A 24,283-nucleotide genomic window follows, 5' to 3' on the forward strand; every position below is an offset into this window, starting at 1 on the left:
CTCAGGCCTCTCAACCGACTAGGCGATACTATTCCAGGACGAAGAATATGTACGATTGCTCTTGCCTGCCGCTGAAAGCTTCCCGGGATCATGGCACCTGCGTCTCATCGTCGTATCCGATCACCCAGAGCATATGTGCTTAACCGCATCCCTGCCACGCCGGTTTGGTCTAGGGCTGAATGGGAAGGTATTGGGAAACGTTTTGCATCATCTCCTCTAAGCATGCAACGATCCGAAGATTTGACCAAATCCCCAGTGCCCGGTAGAACTTCCGAACCGTCTTGGAAGATGCTGTGGCAATAGAATAGCACTCAAGTACAGTGATTGAAAGGAAAACCATCGTGAGAAGGAGTCGTTGGGGCATGGGGGGATAATAGCAAGGGGCCACCACATCAATTCTTTGCGCCATTAATGCACTCATCGGATTTGGAGGAGAAAAAAAAAAAAAAAAAAGGAAAAAAGAAAATAAAAAGGAGATTGGCTAAAGTCTAGAAGAGACGCCATAAAATGCTTTGACAAGTGAGAGAAGTTGCAGTATTTGCCGAGGGCTGTACGGAGTACCATTGACAGACCACTTAAAAAGATTGAAGGTGCTCGTATTGAATAGTCCATCAGCCGCACATAACCTTCTTTGGCACCTCTTGCACGGTATGCCCTCATACCCGGAGAGGCGTAGAAAGTGAAAGGTCTAATTCGTTGCGCCGGGCGGCGCGACCATCGATTGAAATCATTGATCCCGGGAAGTGAGACCTATTCACAACGACTGGACCGATGGGAGGGGAGGAAAACGAAGTTTCCCGTCTTGGTGGCCGAGTGTCAAGTGGGAAGACACAGGTTTTTAATTCAGTCAGCCATTTTAGCCTTAAAGTTATCGAGCTTCGTATCATCATGTTTTCCATATGTTATTCGCCTGTTTGACCAAGGCGGAGGAGCAATTCTGTCGGAAGAACGTTAGGTGCAGCGGCTTGAGGCGGGGGATCTCAAACAAAGAAACCTTGAAATCAAAAGCCAAAAGAACGCCTGTTCAGCCGCCAAAGGCCGACCTGAGCGAGATAAGCAAGGAGAGTCGCACCTCGACAGTCTAGAAAGGATTAAACTTTTGAAGAAGGGTAGTTGCTCCGTACTTTGATAGGCAAACGGCCAACTCCGCCCGAAGCAAAACACATCAGTGGCACGGAAGAAAGACCCGATTAATTCAAAGCTAAGAACAGGTTATCGGTGGCAATCCGAAGGCAATTTTTCCGCTTTGGTGGGGATGAACCGAAAGAAGTACAGGACAAGAACCTAATTGGGACACGGTTCGATCAATAACAGCTAATGATCGGCCTCGTTCTGCTTTTAGGAAGATCTCGAAGTTTTGCTGAACCTTACGTGTCGAGCGTGTTCGAACTTGACAGAGCTTGATTCGCGCACAACATTGAGACTAAAACAGCCATTGTGGATGGCCGTGAGAGGTGAGATCCCTCAGATAGCGTCTGGGTGACCTTCTGAACATGATATGGAGTGGCTCCGTACACGTACAGCCATACAGGTCAACTGGCTAAAAGCGCCATTGAATTCATGAGCACTCCATACTGCATCGTATTTGTGCGCACGGTTACCTCGTGTAGGGCACTCTTGTTAACGATGCAATAATATTATAAGCTAGAAGGAGCGATTGGGTTTGAGTCTCTCATGGAGGTCCTCAATACTCATAGCTTGCTCCCCTGGAATATTCCGGGTAGGGAACTTCGCCCCTAACCCTACACAATACTCCGTACGGAGTACAGAGGAGAACATGACAAGTAATCGAATATGTGACCAGTTAGAACACAGTCCATCCAATGCACGTGGCTTGAAATTGCGGGGAAGAAGTTTCACAGCAGCGGAATGAATTGAGATCATCTCTTGTCACAAGATGTTCCCATTTGTCCCTCTCAGATCTTGCAGATCTCGGCAGAACAGCCGAAGCATGGATGGTTGCGTTGGGAATGGCAAGAAAAGCTGGATGGAAACGGGATATAACCCAATTCGGAGAAAATCCCTGAACATCACATCCCCTTCGCATCGATACGGGGTACACATGTACCCTGTTTCTGTATGGAGCACAGAGTATTCCGTACGGAGTACATATATGAATGACCATCGTGAACCCCCGGCCGCTACGGAGTATAGTCCCGTAGATACGAAAGTGGCAGAAAGTGGGTTGGTATGCATTGTACATCCTTCCTGTCGATCACGATGTAATCCAGAAGTAACGGGTTCCGTGATCTTTGGGTTGCATGGAGAGACTCATGGCTCGTTGTACCAGGCCTTGAGGTATTAGCGAACAGTGTCGCGGAGCGCTGGAGCTGGTGGGTCGGGCTTTGTTCAACCGAAACTCCTCTCTAGGGGAGAGTTTCGCCAGCCAGCACGGAGTATCCAACAGTTGATTCTTTAAAACAGGAAGTTGGCCTAGTCAACACAGATGATAAGATGTAGCATCCTGCAGATGAAGAGTGAGCTGTTCGGCTACCCTGCAAGCGGACTCCCAACTGGCGACGTGATTACGTTGCAATACCGCGAGGTCCTGCCGAGATGAAGAGAGAGTCTGGTAATCTAACAACAATACGGCGTAGTGCGCCCAAAAGACAGGTGGATCGGTATCAATACCACGTCATTACGAAGCCCTGGCCTGGCTGTCAAACGACGACCATCATCCAAAGCTGCAAAGTCGATGTCTGGATAGAGCCAAAGAGGTCCTCTTGTGCCCACAAATTGCCACTTGGTCCGCTATTCTGCTTCCTCGGTTTGCCGCTACTGCCTAACCCCAAAATCCACTTCAGTGACGGTAAATCCGGCCTGTACCGGCTCCCAAGTTTCCCAGTCCCAAGAACTCTGTACCAAAGAGACCCGGTGTCAACCTGACATCAACCCAAACCTTTCCCCTTTTCAGCGACGTTTTTCGGATCAGTTAGGGTACACAGAAACTCTCCTCGTCGTCCCTGATTCGCAAATCGTTCCAGCCACTCCCGTACCTAGATGCAAAGTCTTGCGATGGCTGGGTAGGTACTCTGCGCATGGTAGTACAACAAATGCAATATTGCTGACTCGCAAAACCTTATGATAAACCCCTGCCTTGCTTATCTGCAAGATTTTCAAGGTCCTGGCTTTCCAAACACTCAAAGAAGCGGGCGGGGGAGGAGGAGAAGAGAAAAGAGGGGGGCGCCGCGGAATGAACCCTTTTGCCCCTCCATGGACGATTTGACGGCCCATCCGGCGAAACGGAGATTTTGAAATTCGGAAGAAAAGAGAGAGGCGCGTAAAGCATGGCAACTGGTCTGTGGTCCCATACGGAATATTCCGTGCACTCCCCTCGCGTCCTGTCTGGCGACTGGGTTCTGGAATCAGCGCCACTGGGCACAAGGGAGCCCTCATGGAATATGGGCTTTTCGACAAGCCAAAGTTCAGAAGTCAAGCGGCGCTTTACAAGCTTAGAGGAAAAGGTCATGCTCGAAAAGTTTCATTTTGCTAAATCCCTACTCCGTATAGAGTATTAATCCTTCGCGGTTCATTATCAGTTTCAAAAAAAAAAAAAAAAAGAAGGAAAAGAAAAAAAAATGAAGGTTTTAAAAAACATCGACGATAAAAAAGAACCAATCCAACGTATGTTTGCCTCGAACGAATCGGACTTGGGCTCTCATAGACTCCGCACGCTTCTTTTCTTTTTTATCTTGAGACATCCTTATATAAATAGGTTGTACTCCGTTGGTACCTGCATGTACTCCTTCAAAATGCCCAGAATAACCCCCCATTATGTAGTGACATGCTGCGAGCAAAATTTAATATTACACACTGCAGAATTAAAATCGGGCCAGGCACACAAGCAAAGAATATTAAAATAGAAATAGAAACTGGGTATTTGGCACGTTTGCAACGAAGCCACCCGCAGCAGTCTTTCCAGATAAAAGTAGCAGAGGTTTTAAGCAGAAGACTTTCGTCTATGCCTGCTTCCCTCGTAAACCGCGCCTATTACTCTCCAGGTTCTGTTGCCAAACAGCGCTAGAAAAGCGAAGCAATATCAAGTCAAATCCTCGCGGCCGGCTAAATAATGGACTCGCCTTGAGGGGTATTTAACTTTTGACCGAAAGACGCTCAATTCCTTTTTTTTTCGATTTATGGTATCACGCAGTCGGGTGCAGGGGCAATAGTTGTCATGGTATACTCTGTACACTCCTCCCCCCAAAAAAAAAAAAAAAAAAAAAAAAGAAAAAGGAAAGCTGTCAAAGCCACACAGTCCGTATAACACGCTACTTTTTCGTAAACTCGTCTGTTTCTTTTTGTAGGATATCTCGGCCAGCGAATAGCGATTAAATATCGTGATCGACGGGATGGTGAAACCGAGGGGGGAAAAAAGCCATGCACAATGGCTGGATTGAGAACCGGTTAATAAATTCAAACCGAAACTGAATTGAAATATTAGGCCCGACTGAGGCGCCGACTAGGAGTCCGAGCGTCAAGATCGACTCAATCCTCGTGAAGCCCTACGGGCATAAACGCCGAGTTATCAAATGTGCTATTTTTCCAGAAACCATTATTGAAGCATTCCTGCCACTGGTCTCTCGTAATTTCCGTGCCAGTGATGGACTCAAACGAGTCCCGACGACAAACCTCAACATGAGGGCTGCTAATCGCGGTATCATCATCGTCAAATGCTGACTCAGCAAAATTTGAGTTTTGGGAGGCGGAATCGTCAAAGAGCAGCTCTGGGGCCAGAGCGTCAGGTAAAATGAGCTCATGTTCTGGCGACAGCTGGCCTGAAGGCGGTTCAGCAGGCAAGAACCCGGAACTGAGGCTGCTTGATGACGCACCCTCGGATGCTGGCCTTGGCTCGCTCAAGATAGCTCGTGCATTAGAGTCAGTGGTAGCGCCGTTCGACTCTGCAGGTTGACTGTCAAGACTGCTTCGTACCATGGCGGCCGCAGTCATTGGGCCCGGTGGCACAGGGCTCACGGAATGAGGCACGCTTGAAGCAGATGCTGATATGTCGTGGATTGTCGAGGCCTGCGAGACGAATCTCGATTCCTGGACGGTCATTTCAGTGGGGACGGACGTGGAGCTTCTCGAGGCTTCTCCGCTTTGTTGATTGGCCAATGCCATCGGTGCCACGCCAGTGATTTGGTTGCTGTACGGTGCCACTGTCGCACTGGGTTGGACCACAGCATGCCGATTTTCAGGACGAGCTCCATTGAACAATGGCAGGTATGGACTCCAGTAGGCGGATTGATCACCGAAGTTGCTGTTCGGGGCAGCGTCAAACATTGCTCGTGCCATTGAAACTGATGCTGGAATTGAAGGCGATTCAGAGCCTGAAGCCATCTGATCCATCGGCAATGCCTGCGGGGCTGTATAGCGGCGAATCTGAGGTTGAGCCGTGGACTCGAATTGCGCTCCTCGTTCAAAGTTTGCGTTGTTATGCGGCTCCCCAAGTTCATCAAGCCGGACGACACGTTGCGGTCTGGGCTTCAAAACCGACTGCCTCGAATTCGGCATTCCCACATATAGTGGCGTCTGGCCGCCTGACGCTGAAATGGGAGTAGGCCCACGCGATTGGATAGGTTGGGCAGTAGGAGGCTGCGACCTAGCTGAAGGAGTCGACAGTGAACGTTGCGCGACCCAAGGTGTACTCATTGGCTGGTTCATGCCTCCCATATTCGCTCCATGGGAAATCTGAGAACCTTCGGGTGTCGCGATCGACATGGACCTCGAATGAACAAGAGGCCGGGTCCATGAATCCGGTCTATTATAGAAGGCTGGCGCAGTACGGGGGCCTTGGACCGGTGAGGGGTAAGGCTGCATCTGATACCCTTGCGGAGCACTGGGAATGGTGTTCCCATATGCCTGATACGGATATAGATGCATTGCAGCGTGATAGGTATACCCTGACATTCCGTTTCTGGCGGACCTCAGGAAAATGTGATCTAGATTCAGTTCACGGTTAAGTTGAGCGCTTTGACTCTCGAGTTGTTTGAGCTTCCGTCGATGATTGTCATCATCCTCTTCCTCGTACATCTCTTCGTTCTTCACGGCGTCCATGGTGATTTTAAGCCCTCGGCCTGTGCGCACTTTGTGGATCTTTGACGCACGTTGCGCAGACTCGAAGCGAGCATCAAGCGTTCGGTCGCCGCGACGGGAGGCAGCAATAAATGCTCTGATGGGTATGTGAATATCATCACAGAACAGTGTCAGAGAGGAGCCAAGAATTACCTTTCTTGATTCTCCGCATGCGTCCGCTCTGTTTTCAACGACTTGGCATCTAGAGGAGCTTTGCGAGCACCCATGGTGAAACACCGGATGAATCCAAGATAACAAAAAGTAATCCGTGTATAATAAATCCTCGGCGAGAGATAATAGCAAAATATAACCGCAGTACTGCGGCGGAAACACAATAAAGATGCGGTGGCGCAAGGGGAAGTGGCAGCGAGAGAGGCTACAAGCACCCACGGTACTAGAGACAGAAGTCTGCAGAGTCTGGAGAGTCAACTAGAAAGTGGAGGTTGTCGGGAGAAATAGCATAACGAATAGTAATACTGTGCATACAGTATACAATAAAAATGCAAGCAGGTGAGTAAGATGGAAGAAGGAAACGAAGAAGGGTAAGGGGCGGCGGGAGGTATCAAAGCGGATGAGTTCTGGCTTAAATCACAAGCATGTAGGAAGAGGGAGAGGAAGGTACCGTGGTTCAAAGCTCAATTTATGGTTTCGACCTCTAGAGGCTTGTTATGTAGAACGAAGGAGGGCAGGCCAAAAGCTAATCCATGCGTAGGGAACGTTACAATGTAACAAAAGAATAGCGGCTAGTACACATAAGTAGCTCCGGAATCGTTCACACAATACGTAGGTACATCCGATATTTTGCTTCCGCAGTCGAGGCGCCTAGATCCATTCTATCAAACCACCTTTTTTTTTTTGGGCAAGGCAAGCCGGGAAAGTACTCCGCAGAGCAACAACTGAAGCGGTACATGCGGAGGCCACACCGCGCTCCCTGTCCCATACCAGGGCCTGGTATCCCATCATTGCAATGGGTTACCATGGCCATTTGGTGCTCCACTCGCTTTCAGACACCGGCGAAAATGCTTGCAGCAAGACTCCGCGATCGAAAAAGAAGCAGCTAGGGTAGAATAGTTTAGTCCCCGGAAGCCCTTCAAGGCCAGATTCAGGGGTTAGTTGGGACCCCGGAACATCCTTCCCTCAGCCTTGCCGTGGCCTCGAAGGACCTACCGCAAATACCGCCATCCCATTCGCGATTCCACTGAACCTTACGCTCACCTGCGCTTAACTAACCACTCTCCAGCCTAAACAAGATATCCGAGCGCACGGATGGAGCTATGGTGTTTCCTCTTTCTTTCTTTTTTCTTTTTCTCCTTTTTTTTTTTTTTTTTCCTTTCTGTCTGGCGCGCGGGGGGGAAAAAGTCCATCCACGAAATAGACGCGACAATTGATGTTTCAAACACAATGGAGACAACCCCCCAACCATCGAAACATATGGAGTGCCCCAACCCCAAAAGCCTTGGGGGTTTTAGGATCCATGCTCTGGTCGTTCTCTTGGCAGCCGCCAAATGCCATAGCGGGTTGTGGAGCCGATAGCATGCCCTTATCAGAAGGCGAAAGGTGCGGGCATTCCCACTCATATTTTCGCCCATGCAGATAGAGAAACGGAGAGGTGACTGGTCCAATTCCGGAGCGAGGGGAAGTACCTTGGCTGCGAGCGATAGCAGTTCCAAACAAGGTTCTAGCGACTCAGATTTAGGGTTATTTGTTTAACCAAGAGCCCAAGATTGTCAAGGCAGGCTAACTGGGAGGGGAACTGTGCAACTTCTGGCACAGACGGAGGAATAGCACGGCATCCTCCGTTGGCAATGCTTAGTTAGCAGAACAAACTCGAGGCTTTCGTTGGATGAGGGTTGGCAATCTAGGCCTGCGGATCCTGCGGACAGGCTCGGGGCTTTTCTGAATTTAGTGGCAGATCATTCTGCGAGTTTAATTTGGAAACCCCTCTCTCGAACCAGAGGGTTGTCGGTGCGCAAGCTTCTGTCTGGTACCCTAAATTGAACCCGCCAGTTCTCAGTAATTCGCAGGCAAGTTCTCCCTGGGAGGATGGGAGGCAGCAAATTTACCATTGGCGATTCCATGGTTCGTTCTTCGAGTAGCTGCAAGATTTTCCTCGGTTGGTCCGTATGTCTCGAACAGGATGCGGGTCACAGCGGGAAGTAAGAAGAACAGGATCTCGCTCACGCCCATGTATGTCCCGCTTTGCCTCCGAGGCAGATGGGGCTCCAGCACGCCCGCAGACGAACCCTCTCCACAGTTGGAACGTGCATGGCTAGCAGCTCATGATCTTTTGATATCTGGATTGAGAACTCGACTAGTGCCGGGTAAGTACATGGTACCTACATCATACGAAGTACGCGCGATGCAAGGCTGTCGTGGGGAGTTCTGCAATGCAGAGTTAGGATGCGCGGAGCGCGGCAGAACAGAGGCTTTTGCCATTTTCGCCTCCAGAAACCCGCCCTAAGCCCTATTTGGCCTAGACCCACAAGCCGAAAAACATCCCACAGATTCTTATGTCATCCCCAGCAACGGAGGCAGCGCGGCGAAGGCAAAAAAGTAGCAAGGGGTGGCAAACCGGCACGCTTTCATGGTTCACTTCCGAATACATACCAGTTAGTTGGCAAGGGATATGGCGTTTTCGCGAAGCTGCTTTCAGGGAACTGATTTGCGCTTGAAGCGGGTCGAATCTCTAGTGGAGAGGACCTGGCGGTTAGCTACATTAAGGGCCGACACCTGTAAAACTCCCTTGCTTTCAGCTCAGGATGAATGTTGGCATCTGGCAAGTGATTGGTTGAGTTTTCCGAGCAAGGGTTTTTACAGGGTTTACAGAAGGTTGACGGAATGTCGAACCACATCGATACTGGCCCGTATCGGCCCATCTTAGACAGACAGTTTAGGTCGGAGTTGTAAAGGCACAAGCTTAATATACCCCGGAACTTCGCCAGTGGATGAGGAAAGTGATATTTTACGAGACTGTGATGTCTCACCTATATCCCGGCCACTGAGGGGGGAGCACAACCGTTAAAGTGATGAATCGTTGATATGCATCGTGCCTACATGATGCACCACGCAACGTGGAGAATCGTCTGGGATGCGCAGTATAGGAAGGTCCAGGGTTAGGCATTGACTCGAGTAAGCAGTACATCACTCATCGTCATCTCATGCTATCCCCAGTGGGGGTACATAGCCGTCTTCTTCTTTGCTCTCCTGACCCAACTTGTAGGAGATCTTATATCGAAGTCTCACTCCATTGCCGTTTCCTTGCTCGATCCCATGTAATTGCAACTCTTGACGCACCCCGTTTTTCTGTAACGGGGCAATTTGCCTCCCCGACTGTGGAGATAACTGCAATTTATACGCCTAGATCAACCCCCAACATTGTCAGAGCAATCCAAATGGGGCATATATAAAGAGGAAACGAGGGGGTTTACCTTCTCGATTGCAACTTGGAAGTGAAGTTCAGAGATGACTTGACTCGTGTTATTGGAAAATTGTACCATCACCCGGATTCTTTTCTCTCCCGGGATTCTTTGTGAGACGAACTCTATTTTTATCGAGGAATTCAAAACCAGGATTTGACTAGAAGTTGGAAGTGAGTCTTCCGGCAGAGCAGAGGTAAATGTCCACTCATCATCCCCTGAGCCTTTAGCTGTTGCCGGGGCGCCGGCCGAGGATGATGGCTGATCAAGATCAAGCAAGGACGATGGGGGGGTGGATGGGAGCTGATGGCTTTGAAGTTGGCGAAATGGGGATGAGGTGCGGGAACCCGTCGATACTATAGAGGCGAATGGGTCATTCTGTGGGGTGGCGATTGATGGTTTGGTTGTCGTGCTGCTTTGGGCAAGAATATGCGGTTGGGGGGTGGAGGGGGTTCCCGAAGGTGAGCCAGTTGATGGCAGTGTGTTCTGGGTTGAGACATCTTGACGCAAGAGTTAGATCTGTCGCATTGGTTCTTTTTTTTTTTTTTTTTTTGGAGAAAGAAAAGGAACGGAAACTTACCGGCTGCACGACCCAATGGCAGCGATATCGAGCCACTTGGCTGAGAGGAATCTTGAAAAGAAAGACCAAGAAGGTCGGTTTCAAGAGATGAAGCGCTCTGGGTGGCTCCGGCATTTCCGTTCGAAGAAGGTTCATCAAAGTCAATGAGCGACAGTTCATTTTCGGCATTCTTCTTCACTCCGGTGCTCGTTCCAAGAGTTCCTTTGGGAATCTTCGCAGCTCCTTCGACATCTCCGGCCTTGATCAGTTTGTACCGTTCAATCGTACGGTGGATACTGTCGTTTATTTCTAGAAGCTTAGAAACCGCCTCGGCATCTTCTGACTCCTCCTCACACATTTTTTGTATTTTCGGATGCGCACTTCGCAATGCATTTGCAAGCTCCTTTGAACATAATTAGAACAGAACCCACACGAGCAACTTGAGCATTGTTTCGCACCTCAAAGACGTCTCCCTCGATAATCTTATCACCTTGTTTATGATTTTGAAGCATTTCCTCCAAAATCTTTGCCTTTTGCTGCACCTTCGCCACTTCCTCTGCAGCTTTCGCTCTATAGTCAGTTTTGTTTCTGGTATCGAAGCCTGCCATTATCTTCATAAGCCGGTTCGCTTCCCGCAGATCGTCCGGGCCTCCCCTTCGTATCAGTTCTTGAAGCTTGGCGGATTGAGCCTCCTTTTCCTCCTCTTCCATTTCTTCCGCAGATTGAAGGTTCTACCACTATGTTAGACAATGTGATGGCGCCAGAGAGCATCATATTCGACCTACATCACTTGGATTCAGAACAGCAGCATCTTCGCGGCGAACTTCTGGGAACATGTATCCTTTATAGAGCAGCAGCCGATGCATATCTCTGATATAGCCTAGATCTTCTTTGTATCGCGAAGTTTGGCATATAGTTTGTCGCCATTCCTCGATGCATTCAAGGATTCTTTGCTGCACTCTCGAGGGCCGCATAGGGGGCCGCTCTGGAAATCTGCGTACCAGCTCGTTCAGAAACTCTTTCGTGCTGATCTGAAGGTGGAAGGGATATCCACAATTTTTCACGCAGATATCGAGGAGCTAAAGAAGGAAACAAGCTATAAGTAGTCGTAACCCGGATAGGCGCAGATGAGAACGGTCTTGACTTACAGCCAAAGCTAGTAGGGCAACGTTGGCATTCCGAGAATTGACGAGTTGTACTATTGTAAAAGCAGCTTCGCGAGGGCTTTAAAACGGTCAATATACTCCATAGCCCTTATATCTTGTAGATACGTACGCATTGCCTTTCTTCGAATTTACGAGATCCACAACCTCCAGATTGAGAGCAAGGTTGGGCTCGTAGTTCTGGGGGTCGCAAGCATTGTCTACGTAAAACGCACATGAGCAAACTATCACTTAATTCTCACATCGGGATTAAATAGAAGACCTACAGATGTAGCGTTGTAATGTTGACCTTGCCGGCTCAGCATAGGCACCAAAGCGGTCCCTCGCCGCCATGCGCGCGGATGTGGCCTCCACGTTGACGATGGAAGTGGGATCGACGAACAAGCAAGATAGAAACCGAGAGACAGAGTGAGCCGGGCGGCTTCAATGCGAGGAAGAACAAAAGTCGCGGAAATCCCTAAGACAGCAAATGGACAAGATGCATATGGGAGTTGGTTGGCCGAAGCTCCGCTGACGTGCCCTCGAACGTCCAACAAATGAACAGCCAATCATCGTCCTCCCCGCCTCTTGAAGAACTTCTCCGTCCTTCGGGTTCGCTCATCTGGCAGTTAACTTCCGAGTAAGGGGCATTACCTGCGATTAACCAATGGCAACAAAATTTGATAATGGAAAACAACAGGCTTCTGCATTCTTTAGAAGTCTATTAGCTAGTCCGTCGCTACACGAGGGAGGTAATTTTGTCCAACTATTGTCTAAGAACCAGCCATCGCATTCACAATGCAACTACGCCGATATAAGGCAGCACAGAGGTTCTAAGAACGGGATGTTCTCATCTAATAATGGAGGCTCCTGTTACACATCCATGCACTGCAGTTGCTAGGGCGCTATGCCTCGAATGACAGGCAGAATTCTACATTCATTTTACCAAAAGCTTTCTGATTTTTACCCAGTTGACTGAGTCTCAAAGAGGCAATTGACCCGGCATCCATGACAGAGCCTCTTTGGACTGATGTGAGCCGCTGCATGCTGTGGGAGGGGGCTTATATTGACATATGTGTCGAATTGAACGAGCTGGGCAATCCCCACTAACTACTCCGTATTCTTGCGCCTAGCAGCCGCCAGACCGGACAGGCAGCAAACGAACATTTGTACTCGACTTCGCATCCTCGTTGTACTTCAATGGGTGTCATTGGATATCCTTATTTTATAAAACGTCTCGAGGTAGTGACTATTATCTGTATCCATCCTTTTTTTTGACAACAGCGAACTTGCGACAGGCCCTCAGCCTTTCCTTATATTGGTTCTGACGTTTATCGCATATTGCATGCGACTAATATATGTATGATGGGTTGGCTACACGGCATTCGTATTTAGCATTGCCCTTTGCAACCTGCTGGTCTGTCATCTACAGCAAGTGTTCGTTATTCATCGTCAACATTGTGGACCCATCAGGGAGGCTTGTCAATTCCGCAGCTAGCATAAAATGATTCTGTCAGACAAAGACATGAATTTAGCAGCCCTTAGGTATGCAGAATACTATTCCATTGTTTAGTCTCACTGAGAACGTGCCACTTCTGCATGAGCTTGCAGTACTCATCATGGCATCCCGTATTAAGACATGCTCCGAATCTTACAAGGGTGGATACTAGGTGCTATCAAAGCAAGAAGACACAAATTAGGACCCAGGACTGAAGACAAACAGCAGAGATAGATGAATCTTTCTGGTATTAGCAAGAAAACATCCTTGCGCGGAATGAATGGAGCGCGAAAAAAAAGAAAAGAAAATTGGCAGAGAAGATAACCCCGGACTTTTGTCGGCCCGCTTGATTGTGTAGGTACCTAAGGTGGGATCCTGCTTTTTCTGATGTCACCAACCTTAACTCCACTATTCAGAGCAGCTTCTTTGGCTTGATCTACGGAGTACTAGAGCTATTATTTACAAATTACCATCGATCCCAACATACACGATGGTCCGTCATAAGAAAGATAATTTAGCTAAGCGAAGTAAGAGAGCGTTTCCTGAAGGCCATCGGCGTCTCCCACCTCGCGATCCGGACAACGAGAATGATGATACCCCACGAGTTCCTTTCAATGCTGCCTGCTGGGATCTGGGCCATTGCGATCCCAAGAAGTGCTCTGGAAAGAAGCTGATGCACTTTGGAATGATGAGAGATCTTCCAATTGGACATAAGTTTCCTGGGGTTGTAATATCGTGAGTACTTGGACATGCGTATCCAGCTTGCAAAAGTGTTTGAACTTATAGCGCCCTCCTAGACCGAATGCGAAACACACCCTTTCTCCCGCGGATAGGCCACTGCTCGAGCAGTATGGTGCTGCTGTTGTCGAGTGTTCTTGGGTTAGAGTCAAGGAGGTTCCTTGGTCTAGAATTGGAGGAAAGTGTGAACGTCTATGTGAGACTCAATTTGATTCTCTGGAGAAGTATTACGCGCTGACTTGTGTGCAGTACCCTACCTTGTTGCTGCGAATCCTGTCAATTACGGACGACCGTGGCGACTGAATTGCGTGGAAGCTCTCGCAGCATGCTTCTATATCTGTGGTCACGAGGACTGGGCAACCCAAGTTTTAAAACATTTCAAGTACGGCGGACCATTCTTGGAGATAAATTCACAGCTCCTTAAGCGCTATGCTGCATGTGAAACCGAGGAAGATATCAAGGTGGCGGAAGAGAAATGGCTTGATAAAATAGAGAGGGAATACTCGGAAAGCCGCGCAGAACGCACAGAGGATGACATTTGGAAGACCGGAAATACAAACCGCATGGGCTTTGCCGATTCGGAAGAAGAAGATGAGTCGGATGAGGAGTCAAAGGCTAACGAAGGAGACGAATTGGAAGAGCGAGACCCTTACGCGCTGCCTGAGGATTCTGACGACGAGGAAGAAATGGCTGAACTTCGGCGCAAGGTTCTTAATTCCAAACCTTTCCAAGATCTTAGACCGGCAGAAAACAAACCAACTCCAGAAACTGTTGGACGGCCTGCGACGCTAAGTAAGAACACAAGACCGGAAACCGAACTAGTCGATGAAGACGATGTGTCCGAGGACGAGGACGATGTGGCTTTTGACAAAATAATAAATGCCACAACGGTGACGGATAGAACTGGGATATTAGCAATGCAGCGTCAAAGGCAACAACAAGACAAAAGTCTTTCCTTCTTACGAAATTCTGAGCCTGGGGCGATCAAAAGATGAGCCACAACCCCCGGGCGAACAAAACTGTATATACTTTAACGTGTATGAAATTCGCGTTTGCGAATGAAAAAAAATGGTCCGTGAGCACATCGACGGGATGTATTTACAAGCATATGATCAGAGTGCCTTGTATAATTAGCCGTCGGGGCAATCTCTTTTACTTCTACATGTGTCTTGCGGTTGGTCAGACTCATAACCCGCAACTTCGAGTTTGGCAGATACTTCATTAGAGCTCCTGTTATTACCGTAGATTGGTGCAGTCAGGGCTGATCTGACCAATTTGAAACCATTCAGATATTATCCCAGACAATTTGTTTACCTGGGAATGCTGTATATGGACTTTCTTTCTATGTTTGAAATCGCCTGGCAGGATGGCAAAGAGGGACGTGCCCACTCCATATCTCTCCTGGCTCGGTCTCAAGAGGGTTTTACTTATAAGTTACCCCGCTTTGCATCCTCGAGAAAAAGGACTTAGTTGCCTTGGTTGAAGGACCCTATGGAGATACAATTGATATGAGGCGTTATAGTAGTATTTTGATGTTTGCCACAGGGAATGGTATGGCAGCACAGGTGCCTTTCATCAGAGAAATTCTGGAAAGTTGGTCAAGGTGGGCATTCTCGGCTAGAAGACTAATAGTTGTCTGGGAGATTGACTGCAGAGGTAGTATTACTTATATCTTCCTGACCACAGTCTCCTTGTGCGTGGCTGACATCTATCAAGATCAGTTGGGCTGGGCTTATGGCTGGATGCAGGAGCTTTTGGATAAAGATACTCATCCTTCCAGAATGTATGAATGTGAATCTCGTATTGGATGAAGAGCTAAGACTCTCAAAAGGGCAGCTCCTTGTAACTGGTATGTTCCGTTCTCTTCTAATTTTCATAATCATCCCAGGTGTTTAAGTGCTTGCCGCAAGCCACTTACCCGCAGCAATTTTCGCAAGTGTTCTTAGACATATTTCCCGCCTCAGAGAGAAAAAAAAAAGATCATTATGGGGCCGCAAAGTATTTCCAAGCGGATCAACCTCATGCAAGCTGTGATGAAGCACTCATTCATTCCATTAAATCAATCCAGAAACAGCGCTGGTCTTCCAAGTCACTGGAAGGAATGTTGAATGACTTGCCTCACGCTATCGAGTCTGTATGGAAGGCTTCGCTAGTTGACGCCTACATTTGCAAATATCCCCATCCAGATACTGTCTACTACTTACAATCACGTAAGGGTTAACCCCAAGCAGCATGATATTTCAACTCAAAGATTCAGGGCAGCCAACGGTGAAGAACGGAGCAGAGATAACCATTACTGTAGCAATGACGCCCGGAGTACAGGCCTCCATATAGTATGAGAAGCATCCAAATTCCCAAGTAACTCCCTAAGCATTCATATCTTCCAGAATCCAAGAGAGGTTCACTCTGGAACCAAGGCGTGAGGTCCGCCCGCCACGGCCGTCCCTCGGGCCGAGGGTTGACCCGAAACCCTAACTAACCACTGGAGGTCCCGACTCCCCGAGCGGCCAGCCAACCAGGCAACCCCACCGCCCCAAGGGTCAAAGTCCGACCAACTCCTTCGCGTTCATCTCAGCACTCTGTTGCTGTCTTCTCCGTTCTACAAAGTACGAAGCGTTCCAAGGAGTTCCGTGTGGAATCTCCCGGGCCTTTCGCATGCATGAACAAGCCTTGATCACACCTTAGCACGTTCCAAGCCAATTCCAGCGGCTTAACATCCAATCTCTGGTATATCCACCCTTGTTCTCGCATTGTGTATCACACGCCGAGATTCTGTTTCGTTTTTCCGTTTTTTATCCCCCCCCGTCACCGTCTATCTCCCGGGCGCTTTTCATTCTTGAGCTTCGCATCCGAACTGAGATATTGAGACTAATCATGAGTATTAGTCTCGTGACCTGCGCGGCCAGGTTAGGGCGAAGATGCCCGCCGTAAATGATGACTCGAGGGCACCTGGGATATATCGGGCCTCGGGCCAACCTCCTTTCCTCGATGTAGCTAAACAGCAGCTCCCTTCTACTGTCTCTCCCAAGCAGGTCACCTTGCGGGATCGCGTCACCATTGCAACCCTCGTACCATTCTCCTCCGCCTCCAATCTGCCTCATTCTCTCTTAGTTTACCTATGCGACCAATTAAACAAAGAGATAGAGAAAGGGGACACATACCCGATGGACCGTCCCCTTGCTTTGGAAGAATTCGGTCAAGATTGGTTCTCGCATTTCGCAGCTGTGATGCTACTGGGCGAGGTCAAGGGCGTCGAGGATGTTCAGTCAATGGCGTTGGCCGGAGAAGACTGGAAAAAAACGTGCCTAGGAAGTTTTAATATCAAGTCTAACTACCCGGGCCGGAGCAGTCATGTTTGCAATGGCACTTTCTTGGTAACGGATGCCTCGAGAAATCGGGGAGTAGGTAGATTAATGGGAGAATGCTACCTTGAATGGGCGCCACAGCTGGTTAGCAATTACCAAAACCCCCCATGCTCTTCATTTGTCACAGCGCCTATATGTTGTGCAACCTACTAACTGGTGTAGGGCTACTCATACTCTGTTTTCAATATGGTTTATGAGACCAACGTCGCCTCTTGCCGTATATGGGATGCACTCGGGTTCAAGCGGATCGGAAGGATTCCCGGCTGCGGAAATCTGAAGTCATACCCTGGTCAGCTGATTGATGCGATTATATATGGCCGCGATTTAGGCCCAGAGGGAGAGGACTTCGTTTCGGAGGAACGATTCGACAAAATCAGATATTATCTGAAGCATTCCAAGTACCCGAGCGGTGCCGACCGAGCAGAAAAGAGTCGATTACGTAGCGCAGCGACTCACTATAAACTCGTCGGAGGGCAAAATGGCGAGCCGGAGAAATTGATGTTGAAGGACAAGGAAGTTGTGTCGGATCCCCAGCAACAATATGAGATAGCCCGGAAAATCCATGAGCAACAACACGGTGGAATTAACAAAACCACCGCAAACATTGCTTTGAAGTACCATTGGGTTAGGATCAAAGAGACTGTTAGTATGGTGATAAAGAATTGCGAGAAGTGCAAGGAATCACCCAAAGCTCCCGTTTCCAACCCAGACGGGCCCGCCTCTAAACGGGAAAGGTCATCCACACCAAAAGAGCGCAAGCCTGAAGTGTCGCCCAATGGTTTTGGAACGCCTCCAGAACAACTCGCCAATGTTCATCAATACATCAAAGAAGATCCCTTTGGTGGGCCCAACACTACGGTGTTACACGGGGCTATGGATGACATCAAATTCCAACCAGATCCGGAGGAAATAACCGACTACGCCGACCTTCCTCTCGATCCACAAATTATGGATGATATTCAGCACCACTTGCCATCGTTCCAGCATCACAACGACGTTGATCCCTACGAAACAAACAGTCTTCAAGAACCGCATGACTTGGGCCATGGCTTTGGCCATACCCATCTGCAACATCATGATAACTCGAACGACTATCGTATTGTTGAGGATGACGACGGAATAATGGCTTCTCAGGCAGCAGACGCCTTGCGGGATCAAACGATGCACTTGGTTGACACGTCTCGACTCCACAACGAAACACAGCTACATCGTGATCTTCTCGCAGCCGCCTTTGTTGGTCGAGAAGATCCGTCACATTTTGACAGCAGATACTGACCATAATTCTTTTCTGAATGGTTTTGTAATTATACATGGCCTTTGGCGTGCTTCTATCCTCTTTTTTCCCCTTATTTTTTTTTTTTTTTCCCCGGCGTGGGAATATGTATTGCATTTTGAAAGCCTTGTTAATGGTGTTAACTGGCATTCTATGGGCGGCGTTGAAGTACACGAGGGTGCGGCCCCTCCATACTATATAACAGCTGGTACAAAAATTGCGTTCTAGAGTTTAGTATAGACGAGAAGTGAAACGATACGGACGATCTATATTTAATGCAATATTGCAATTATTTCCTGCCAGCCATTTCGTCTAATCGAGATCGGGATAGGTTCTTCTGTTTCGGCGCTGAGGTCGTCGAGGTCGTCGAGAGTGTGTTTGGTTGGTTTGCTTCCCGAAGTTGCGTTTTGATTGGCCAGGAACTTTTTTCGGGCACTTGAAGCTCAATTTTCTGGAGCTCTTCACCCCACGCTTGCCCTGGTGTGGTGTTGATAACACGGTCGATACGAACCCATTCCCATTAACCCGCCATCTTAATTAATATATTTGGTTTGACCAAACAAGTCATCTTGGGAAAAGGGGCTTCTACTCATTATCCTAGACAAACATGGCCTTCAGCGGCCAGACCCCGACAATTATTGTTCTGAAAGAAGGTTGGTATTCCCTGCTTTCATGGGCTCGTTCTGATATGCAGTTGTTGTGTTATCGTTTTTCTCTTCCTCCGCTTCTTCTTCTTTTTTTTTCTTTGGAGACTTAAAGGAGACATGACATAGTTGACTTCGACTGCTAGGAACGGATTCGTCACAAGGAAAGGGTCAAATACTATCGAATATCAACGCATGTCTAGCGGTTCAGTCTACGATCAAAGGGACGCTGGGTCCTTATGGCGGGGATGTATTACTTGTGGATTCCAATGGAAAGCAAACGATCACAAACGATGGGGCTACAGTGATGAAGGTTGGTCAAACGGCACCCGCGTCCAGGCTCATGTTTGGAGCGTTAAGTTTAACCCTGTTTTTCAATATGTAGCTCCTCGACATCGTCCACCCAGCCGCTCGGATTCTCACCGACATTGCACGATCGCAAGATGCTGAGGTCGGCGACGGCACTACATCCGTGGTAGTTTTGGCGGGAGAGATCTTAAAAGAAGTCCGCGAATTCGTGGAACAGGGTGTGAGCGCACAAACGATTATAAAGGGATTGAGAACAGCCAGTTCGATTGCGGTCAACAGAATTAAAGAGATCTCAGTGGATATGAGAGACACCACTGATGGAGCAACGATGCAAGTTGAGACTCTGAGACGATTGGCTGGGACTGCGATGAATAGTAAACTAATTAAGCGCAATGCGGACTTCTTTACGAAGAGTATGATCTCCTTTTGCGTATGCCGACGTTTATTGTTCTTTTTTCCTCTTTACTGACTAAAATAGTGGTTGTCGATGCCGTTTTATCCTTGGATCAGGATGATCTGAACGAGAAACTCATCGGTATTAAGAAAGTCACCGGCGGGGCGCTACAAGATTCTCTGTTTGTTGATGGTGTAGCGTTCAAGAAGACATTTTCCTACGCAGGTTTCGAACAGCAACCCAAATCTTTCAAGAATCCCAAAATTGTGTGCCTTAACGTCGAATTGGAGCTAAAGAGCGAGAAGGATAATGCCGAAGTTCGAGTGGATCAGGTATCTGAATATCAAGCAATTGTGGACGCCGAATGGCAGATCATTTTCAATAAACTGGAGGCACTTTACAAGACGGGCGCAAAGGTCGTTCTGAGCAAACTTCCCATCGGTGATCTGGCCACTCAGTATGTCATAAGCACTCAATCATATCCAGCTATTATGTGGCCGTCTATACTAACAGTGTGCGTAGATACTTTGCTGACCGTGACATTTTCTGCGCGGGGCGAGTCTCCGCCGAGGATATGGAGCGCGTTAACCAGGCCACTGGGGCATCTACACAATCAACCTGCTCGGACATCCAGGAGCGCCATCTTGGAACTTGCGGTGCCTTTGAGGAACGCCAAATTGGTGGTGAACGGTTTAACATCTTCTCCGAATGCCCAGCTGCCAAGACATGTACATTAATTCTTCGTGGTGGCGCTGAGCAATTCATCGCAGAAGCGGAACGCAGTTTGCACGATGCCATTATGATTGTGAAGAGATCTTTACGCAACACATCTGTCGTTGCCGGAGGAGGAGCTACGGAAATGGACGTGTCCGGCTATTTGCATTCCTACGCCAATAAGAGCAAGGCTGTGCCGCACAAACAGCAAGGGGTCGTCAAGGCTTTTGCAAAGGCACTCGAGGTTATTCCGCGACAGCTGTGCGACAATGCAGGCTTTGATGCCACCGATATCCTCACTCGCCTTCGCGTCCAGCATCAGGCAGGCAATGTGTGGGCAGGTGTCGACTTCGACAACGAGGACGTTCGGGACAATATGAAGGCGTTCGTGTGGGAGCCGAGCCTGGTCAAGATCAATGCCATCCAAGCGGCGATTGAAGCCGCGTGCTTGATCTTGAGCGTTGACGAGACTATAAGTAAGTTTTCCTTCACCCTTGACTTTGGATCCCTCTCAGGCACGGTGCCCCAACAGTTCGCATTCCGTCGATGGTGCGTCTAACATTTGTACCCCAACAGAGAACCAGGAATCCGCCCAGCCACAAGCTCCAGGTAAGCCGTTGCCGGCAGGAGCAGCTCAGAGGGTTTTGAAGGGCAGAGGACGCGGAATGCCTCGACGGTAAATTGGTCAACAGCCCTCTCAACAGCCGACAACGAAGATCACAGACGGTCTTGGAAGCTCCCCGTCCTGGGAGATTTTAGATAGGTCTAATTTAATGTATCTCAAGAAGCAATAAAGACCATTCAGTCGTACATACATACGCATATGGACCCCAAAAATTATTACCGTAGTTGTCCACGGTTGGGCAAGTCGGGTTTCTCTGCATACTCCTAATGCGTGCCCACGTAGTGACTAACCCTTGTTCAGGGCGGTGATGGTCCGGCACCGCAGAGAACAACTGGATTCCTCGGGATGAACTTCATCATTCCGCACTGGACAGAATCAGCGGCTATTGAGATTCCATGCAGAATATTTGGAATTTGCAGTTACACCAGACCGCAGCACCCCGGGTCCCCCCAGTGGCGAACTTTGAAGACCGTCGCCCAGGTCGGACTGTGGCTGATCGGTCGTCTTCACTGCCCTACGTGAGCCGCGTTCCGACCCGCAATTGGGCCCAGGCGATCGGCAAGACCGCCCAGTGATCCTTGTCCCTTGACAGCTAACTCGCCAAACCCCTCACTTGCTCGCTCGCCCGCCCGGCTGGTCTGTCCTCGAGACGCAAACATTTTGCCAGCAAGACGGTCGCATTCGTTTGTGAATCCCTTTTCGACGGTGTTCCCGAGTTGCTGTCGGCTGGGAGCTCTCAGTCGGTTCCTTCGCCTGTGCCTGTCGCCATCATCACGGAGTTCTCCCTCATCGACTTCGCCGACTCAGCCGCGCTTATTCCCCTCGTATTCTAGCGGATTTTTGGCTCTCCTTAATCAGCCGTCCGTCGTCTTCGCAATTTTCTCACTGCAAGCCCGATAAAACTCTCTCTCTTTGAAGGGTCGTCTTCGAGGATTTTTTTTTTTTTTTTTTTTTTTTTTTTTTTTTTTCTAGTTTTGTTTTTGTTTTCCTGATTGAAACTTATCAGCGAACCTGACTATCCGCAAATTTGGGCCTTGAAAGGCACTGAAGTCGCAAACTATCCCCCAGTAAGACACGCGGTGTCCGCTCTCTGGCGAAGCAGTCTTCCCTCTCCTTTTGTTCTCGAGCAAACAATCTCTCTCTTAGAAGCCTACGGCCATGTCTTACTATCCTCCTCCATCCGGCTACCCAGGTGGCCCTCCTGCATATCCTCCGCCGCAGCAGCAGCAGCAGCAACAGCAGTATCCGTCGTATGGAGCTCCCCCGCCTCAATACCCGTAAGCTATGCTTTGACCCATTTTCCTGGTGTTTTTCTAGCCGCTGCTAATATTCCGCCAGACCACAGAACAATTACGCTCCCCCTTCCTACCCTCCTCCAGGACAGTACGGCCACCCTCCCCAGCCCGGTTATCCTCCCCACAGCTCCCCATATGGCCACACTCCTTCTCCCCAGCCTCCATACGGAGTGAGTATATTCGTGTCCAGCAATTCTTCTGTAAACCCGCTCACAGAATCTTCAGCATCCTCCACCTCAACACCCCCCACACCAACCACCGCACCGTCCACCACCTTCGCCGGGCTATGGCCACTTGCCTCCTTCAACACCGAATAGCGGACCTGCCTTCCATGGGCAACCAGGTATGTGGGATAGAACCCTTCAACACCTATGCCTATATATCTCACACAGCACCCAGGCATTGCGACGGTGAGCAATAATGATTATGTCCATGGAAATCACAGCGCGCCGCCACCTCCCCCCTCCGGTTCCGTCGCGTTTGGCCATGGAGCTCCTCAGGGATATAGCTATCAGTACTCGAACTGCACTGGAAAACGGAAGGCATTGCTGATTGGCATAAATTACTTTGGTCAGCGAGGCCAGTTACGGGGCTGTATTAATGACGTCAAGAACATGTCAACCTATTTGAATCAGAGTTTCAACTACGCGAGAGAGGACATGGTGATCTTGACCGACGATCAACAAAACCCCATGAGTCAACCGACAAAGGCCAATATCTTACGCGCGATGCACTGGTTGGTGAAAGATGCTCGACCGAACGACTCATTGTTCTTCCATTACTCTGGTGAGTGGTAAATATAAGAGTTGCAATTCGGTATAGTGGTGCTAAAACATATTTCGTAGGACATGGTGGTCAGACACCAGATTTGGATGGCGATGAGGACGACGGGTACGACGAAGTTATCTATCCCGTTGACTTTAGAAACGCTGGTCACATCGTAGACGATGAAATGCACAGGATTATGGTTCGGCCATTACCGGCTGGTGTTCGTTTAACGGCGATCTTCGATTCGTGCCACTCCGGTTCCGCCCTGGACCTTCCTTACATCTACTCCACACAGGGTGTCCTCAAGGAACCCAATCTTGCCAAGGAAGCTGGTCAAGGCCTTCTTGGTGTTGTCTCTGCATATGCTCGCGGAGACATGGGAAGCATGGTCTCGACTGCTATGGGATTCATCAAAAAGGCAACTCGAGGAGAAGAAACGTACCAAAGAGCCAAACAAACAAAGACCAGCCCTGCCGATGTCATTATGTGGTCAGGTAGTAAAGATGTCCAGACTAGCGCAGATGCAACCATTAATGGCCAAGCAACTGGAGCACTCTCCTGGGCCTTCATTACGGCCTTGAAGAAGAACCCCCAACAGAGCTACGTTCAACTTCTCAACAGTATTCGAGATGAACTCGCCTCGAAATACTCGCAGAAACCTCAGTTAAGCTGCAGCCATCCGCTAGGTAAGTCCATCTTCACTTTGTGCTAAGATTTCCAGCTAATGGATGCTGATAGATACGAACCTCTTATACGTTATGTAAAGAGTACGACTCTTATGCGCAGCTGTGAATATTTCCGGGTCATATATGGACCATAAATACATGGTGTTTGGGGGCAGGCTTAAGTTCGCCGAGCAATATCTCCTAGAGCTTATCCTTTTCCATTACTATAACATGTACTTACGTTTATACGCTTTGCCGATTTGATACCTGCTTTCATATCTTTACGTCTACTTTCAACGCGTCTTCCGTTTTCGATCCTAGTGGTTTTACTCGAATGTTGGGTTGCATTTTGTGCATCTTTTTGCTCTATATGTTACGTTGGCTAATGGAGGACGGTTCATCGGGTTATGATCGTGTTTCCCCATTCTACTCAATCAGCTTGATTTTCGGCTCTTTCATATTTTCCTAGTGGCGTTTTTCCGCTCCAGGGCTATGATCAATGTGGGTGAAAGGCTGGTAAAAAAGCTGATGGATTCGTATCAATTAAAAATCATTGGGGGTAACTTTATATATCGTAAACAAGCCCAACATCGTTGTATGAGGAATTGTTAGGAAATACGGAGTAATGGTGGGTCTTTTGCGGTAGCATATTAGTGAAGTATAGAGCGACTTTCAAGTGCGGGCACGGAGTACATTCAAGGGTAGTCTCCTGGGAACCAATCCTGGGAGGCTGTGCCCGGAGAACCACCGTGAACACATCAACCTCACGGAGTCGGAGAACGAAAATTAATTTATAGTCGAGTGAA

The 24,283-nt window shown here is 48.8% G+C and overlaps 8 protein-coding genes across 8 annotated transcripts; 4 read left to right on the top strand and 4 right to left on the bottom strand.

Annotated features, from left to right (window-relative positions):
• Positions 1–4,485: 4,485 nt before the first annotated feature.
• Positions 4,486–6,299, bottom strand: D8B26_003450 (uncharacterized protein; the record flags this gene model as incomplete). Its single annotated transcript, XM_003068306.1, has 2 exons — positions 4,486–6,169; positions 6,226–6,299. 2 exons carry the CDS (start codon positions 6,297–6,299, stop codon positions 4,486–4,488), a joined length of 1,758 nt encoding a protein of 585 aa, XP_003068352.1.
• Positions 6,300–7,313: 1,014 nt separating this feature from the next.
• Positions 7,314–7,661, bottom strand: D8B26_003451 (uncharacterized protein; the record flags this gene model as incomplete). Its single annotated transcript, XM_066124154.1, has 1 exon — positions 7,314–7,661. The coding sequence occupies one exon, from the start codon at positions 7,659–7,661 to the stop codon at positions 7,314–7,316; it is 348 nt and encodes a 115-aa protein (XP_065980232.1).
• A 421-nt stretch (positions 7,662–8,082) lies between these two features.
• D8B26_003452 (uncharacterized protein) lies at positions 8,083–8,508 on the bottom strand (the record flags this gene model as incomplete). Its single annotated transcript, XM_066124155.1, has 2 exons — positions 8,083–8,341; positions 8,420–8,508. The coding sequence occupies 2 exons, from the start codon at positions 8,506–8,508 to the stop codon at positions 8,083–8,085; spliced, it is 348 nt and encodes a 115-aa protein (XP_065980233.1).
• Positions 8,509–9,068: 560 nt separating this feature from the next.
• Positions 9,069–11,685, bottom strand: D8B26_003453 (uncharacterized protein). The gene is made up of 8 exons (XM_003068305.2): positions 11,477–11,685; positions 11,323–11,410; positions 11,196–11,271; positions 10,833–11,126; positions 10,506–10,778; positions 10,069–10,450; positions 9,501–9,988; positions 9,069–9,429 (listed from the first exon to the last, which is right to left on the bottom strand). Exons 1-8 carry the CDS (start codon positions 11,541–11,543, stop codon positions 9,229–9,231), a joined length of 1,869 nt encoding a protein of 622 aa, XP_003068351.1. The 5' UTR covers positions 11,544–11,685; the 3' UTR covers positions 9,069–9,228.
• Positions 11,686–13,128: 1,443 nt separating this feature from the next.
• On the top strand, positions 13,129–14,528 carry TSR3 (ribosome biogenesis protein tsr3). The gene is made up of 3 exons (XM_003068304.2): positions 13,129–13,422; positions 13,485–13,621; positions 13,675–14,528. Exons 1-3 carry the CDS (start codon positions 13,178–13,180, stop codon positions 14,418–14,420), a joined length of 1,128 nt encoding a protein of 375 aa, XP_003068350.1. The 5' UTR covers positions 13,129–13,177; the 3' UTR covers positions 14,421–14,528.
• Positions 14,529–16,343: 1,815 nt separating this feature from the next.
• On the top strand, positions 16,344–18,065 carry D8B26_003455 (uncharacterized protein; the record flags this gene model as incomplete). The annotated part of the gene is made up of 2 exons (XM_003068303.2): positions 16,344–16,874; positions 16,953–18,065. The coding sequence occupies 2 exons, from the start codon at positions 16,344–16,346 to the stop codon at positions 18,063–18,065; spliced, it is 1,644 nt and encodes a 547-aa protein (XP_003068349.1).
• A 469-nt stretch (positions 18,066–18,534) lies between these two features.
• On the top strand, positions 18,535–20,935 carry CCT7 (T-complex protein 1 subunit eta). Its single transcript, XM_003068302.2, has 6 exons — positions 18,535–18,716; positions 18,854–19,020; positions 19,093–19,429; positions 19,495–19,867; positions 19,933–20,600; positions 20,701–20,935. The coding sequence occupies exons 1-6, from the start codon at positions 18,671–18,673 to the stop codon at positions 20,802–20,804; spliced, it is 1,695 nt and encodes a 564-aa protein (XP_003068348.1). The 5' UTR covers positions 18,535–18,670; the 3' UTR covers positions 20,805–20,935.
• Positions 20,936–21,326: 391 nt separating this feature from the next.
• On the top strand, positions 21,327–24,152 carry MCA1 (Ca(2+)-dependent cysteine protease). Its single transcript, XM_066124156.1, has 6 exons — positions 21,327–22,026; positions 22,088–22,214; positions 22,270–22,387; positions 22,444–22,830; positions 22,890–23,498; positions 23,551–24,152. Exons 1-6 carry the CDS (start codon positions 21,908–21,910, stop codon positions 23,574–23,576), a joined length of 1,386 nt encoding a protein of 461 aa, XP_065980234.1. The 5' UTR covers positions 21,327–21,907; the 3' UTR covers positions 23,577–24,152.
• Positions 24,153–24,283: the final 131 nt, after the last annotated feature.

This window comes from Coccidioides posadasii, chromosome 2 (genome assembly GCF_018416015.2).
Source record: "Coccidioides posadasii str. Silveira chromosome 2, complete sequence".
Taxonomy (NCBI): Eukaryota; Fungi; Ascomycota; class Eurotiomycetes; order Onygenales; family Onygenaceae; genus Coccidioides; species Coccidioides posadasii.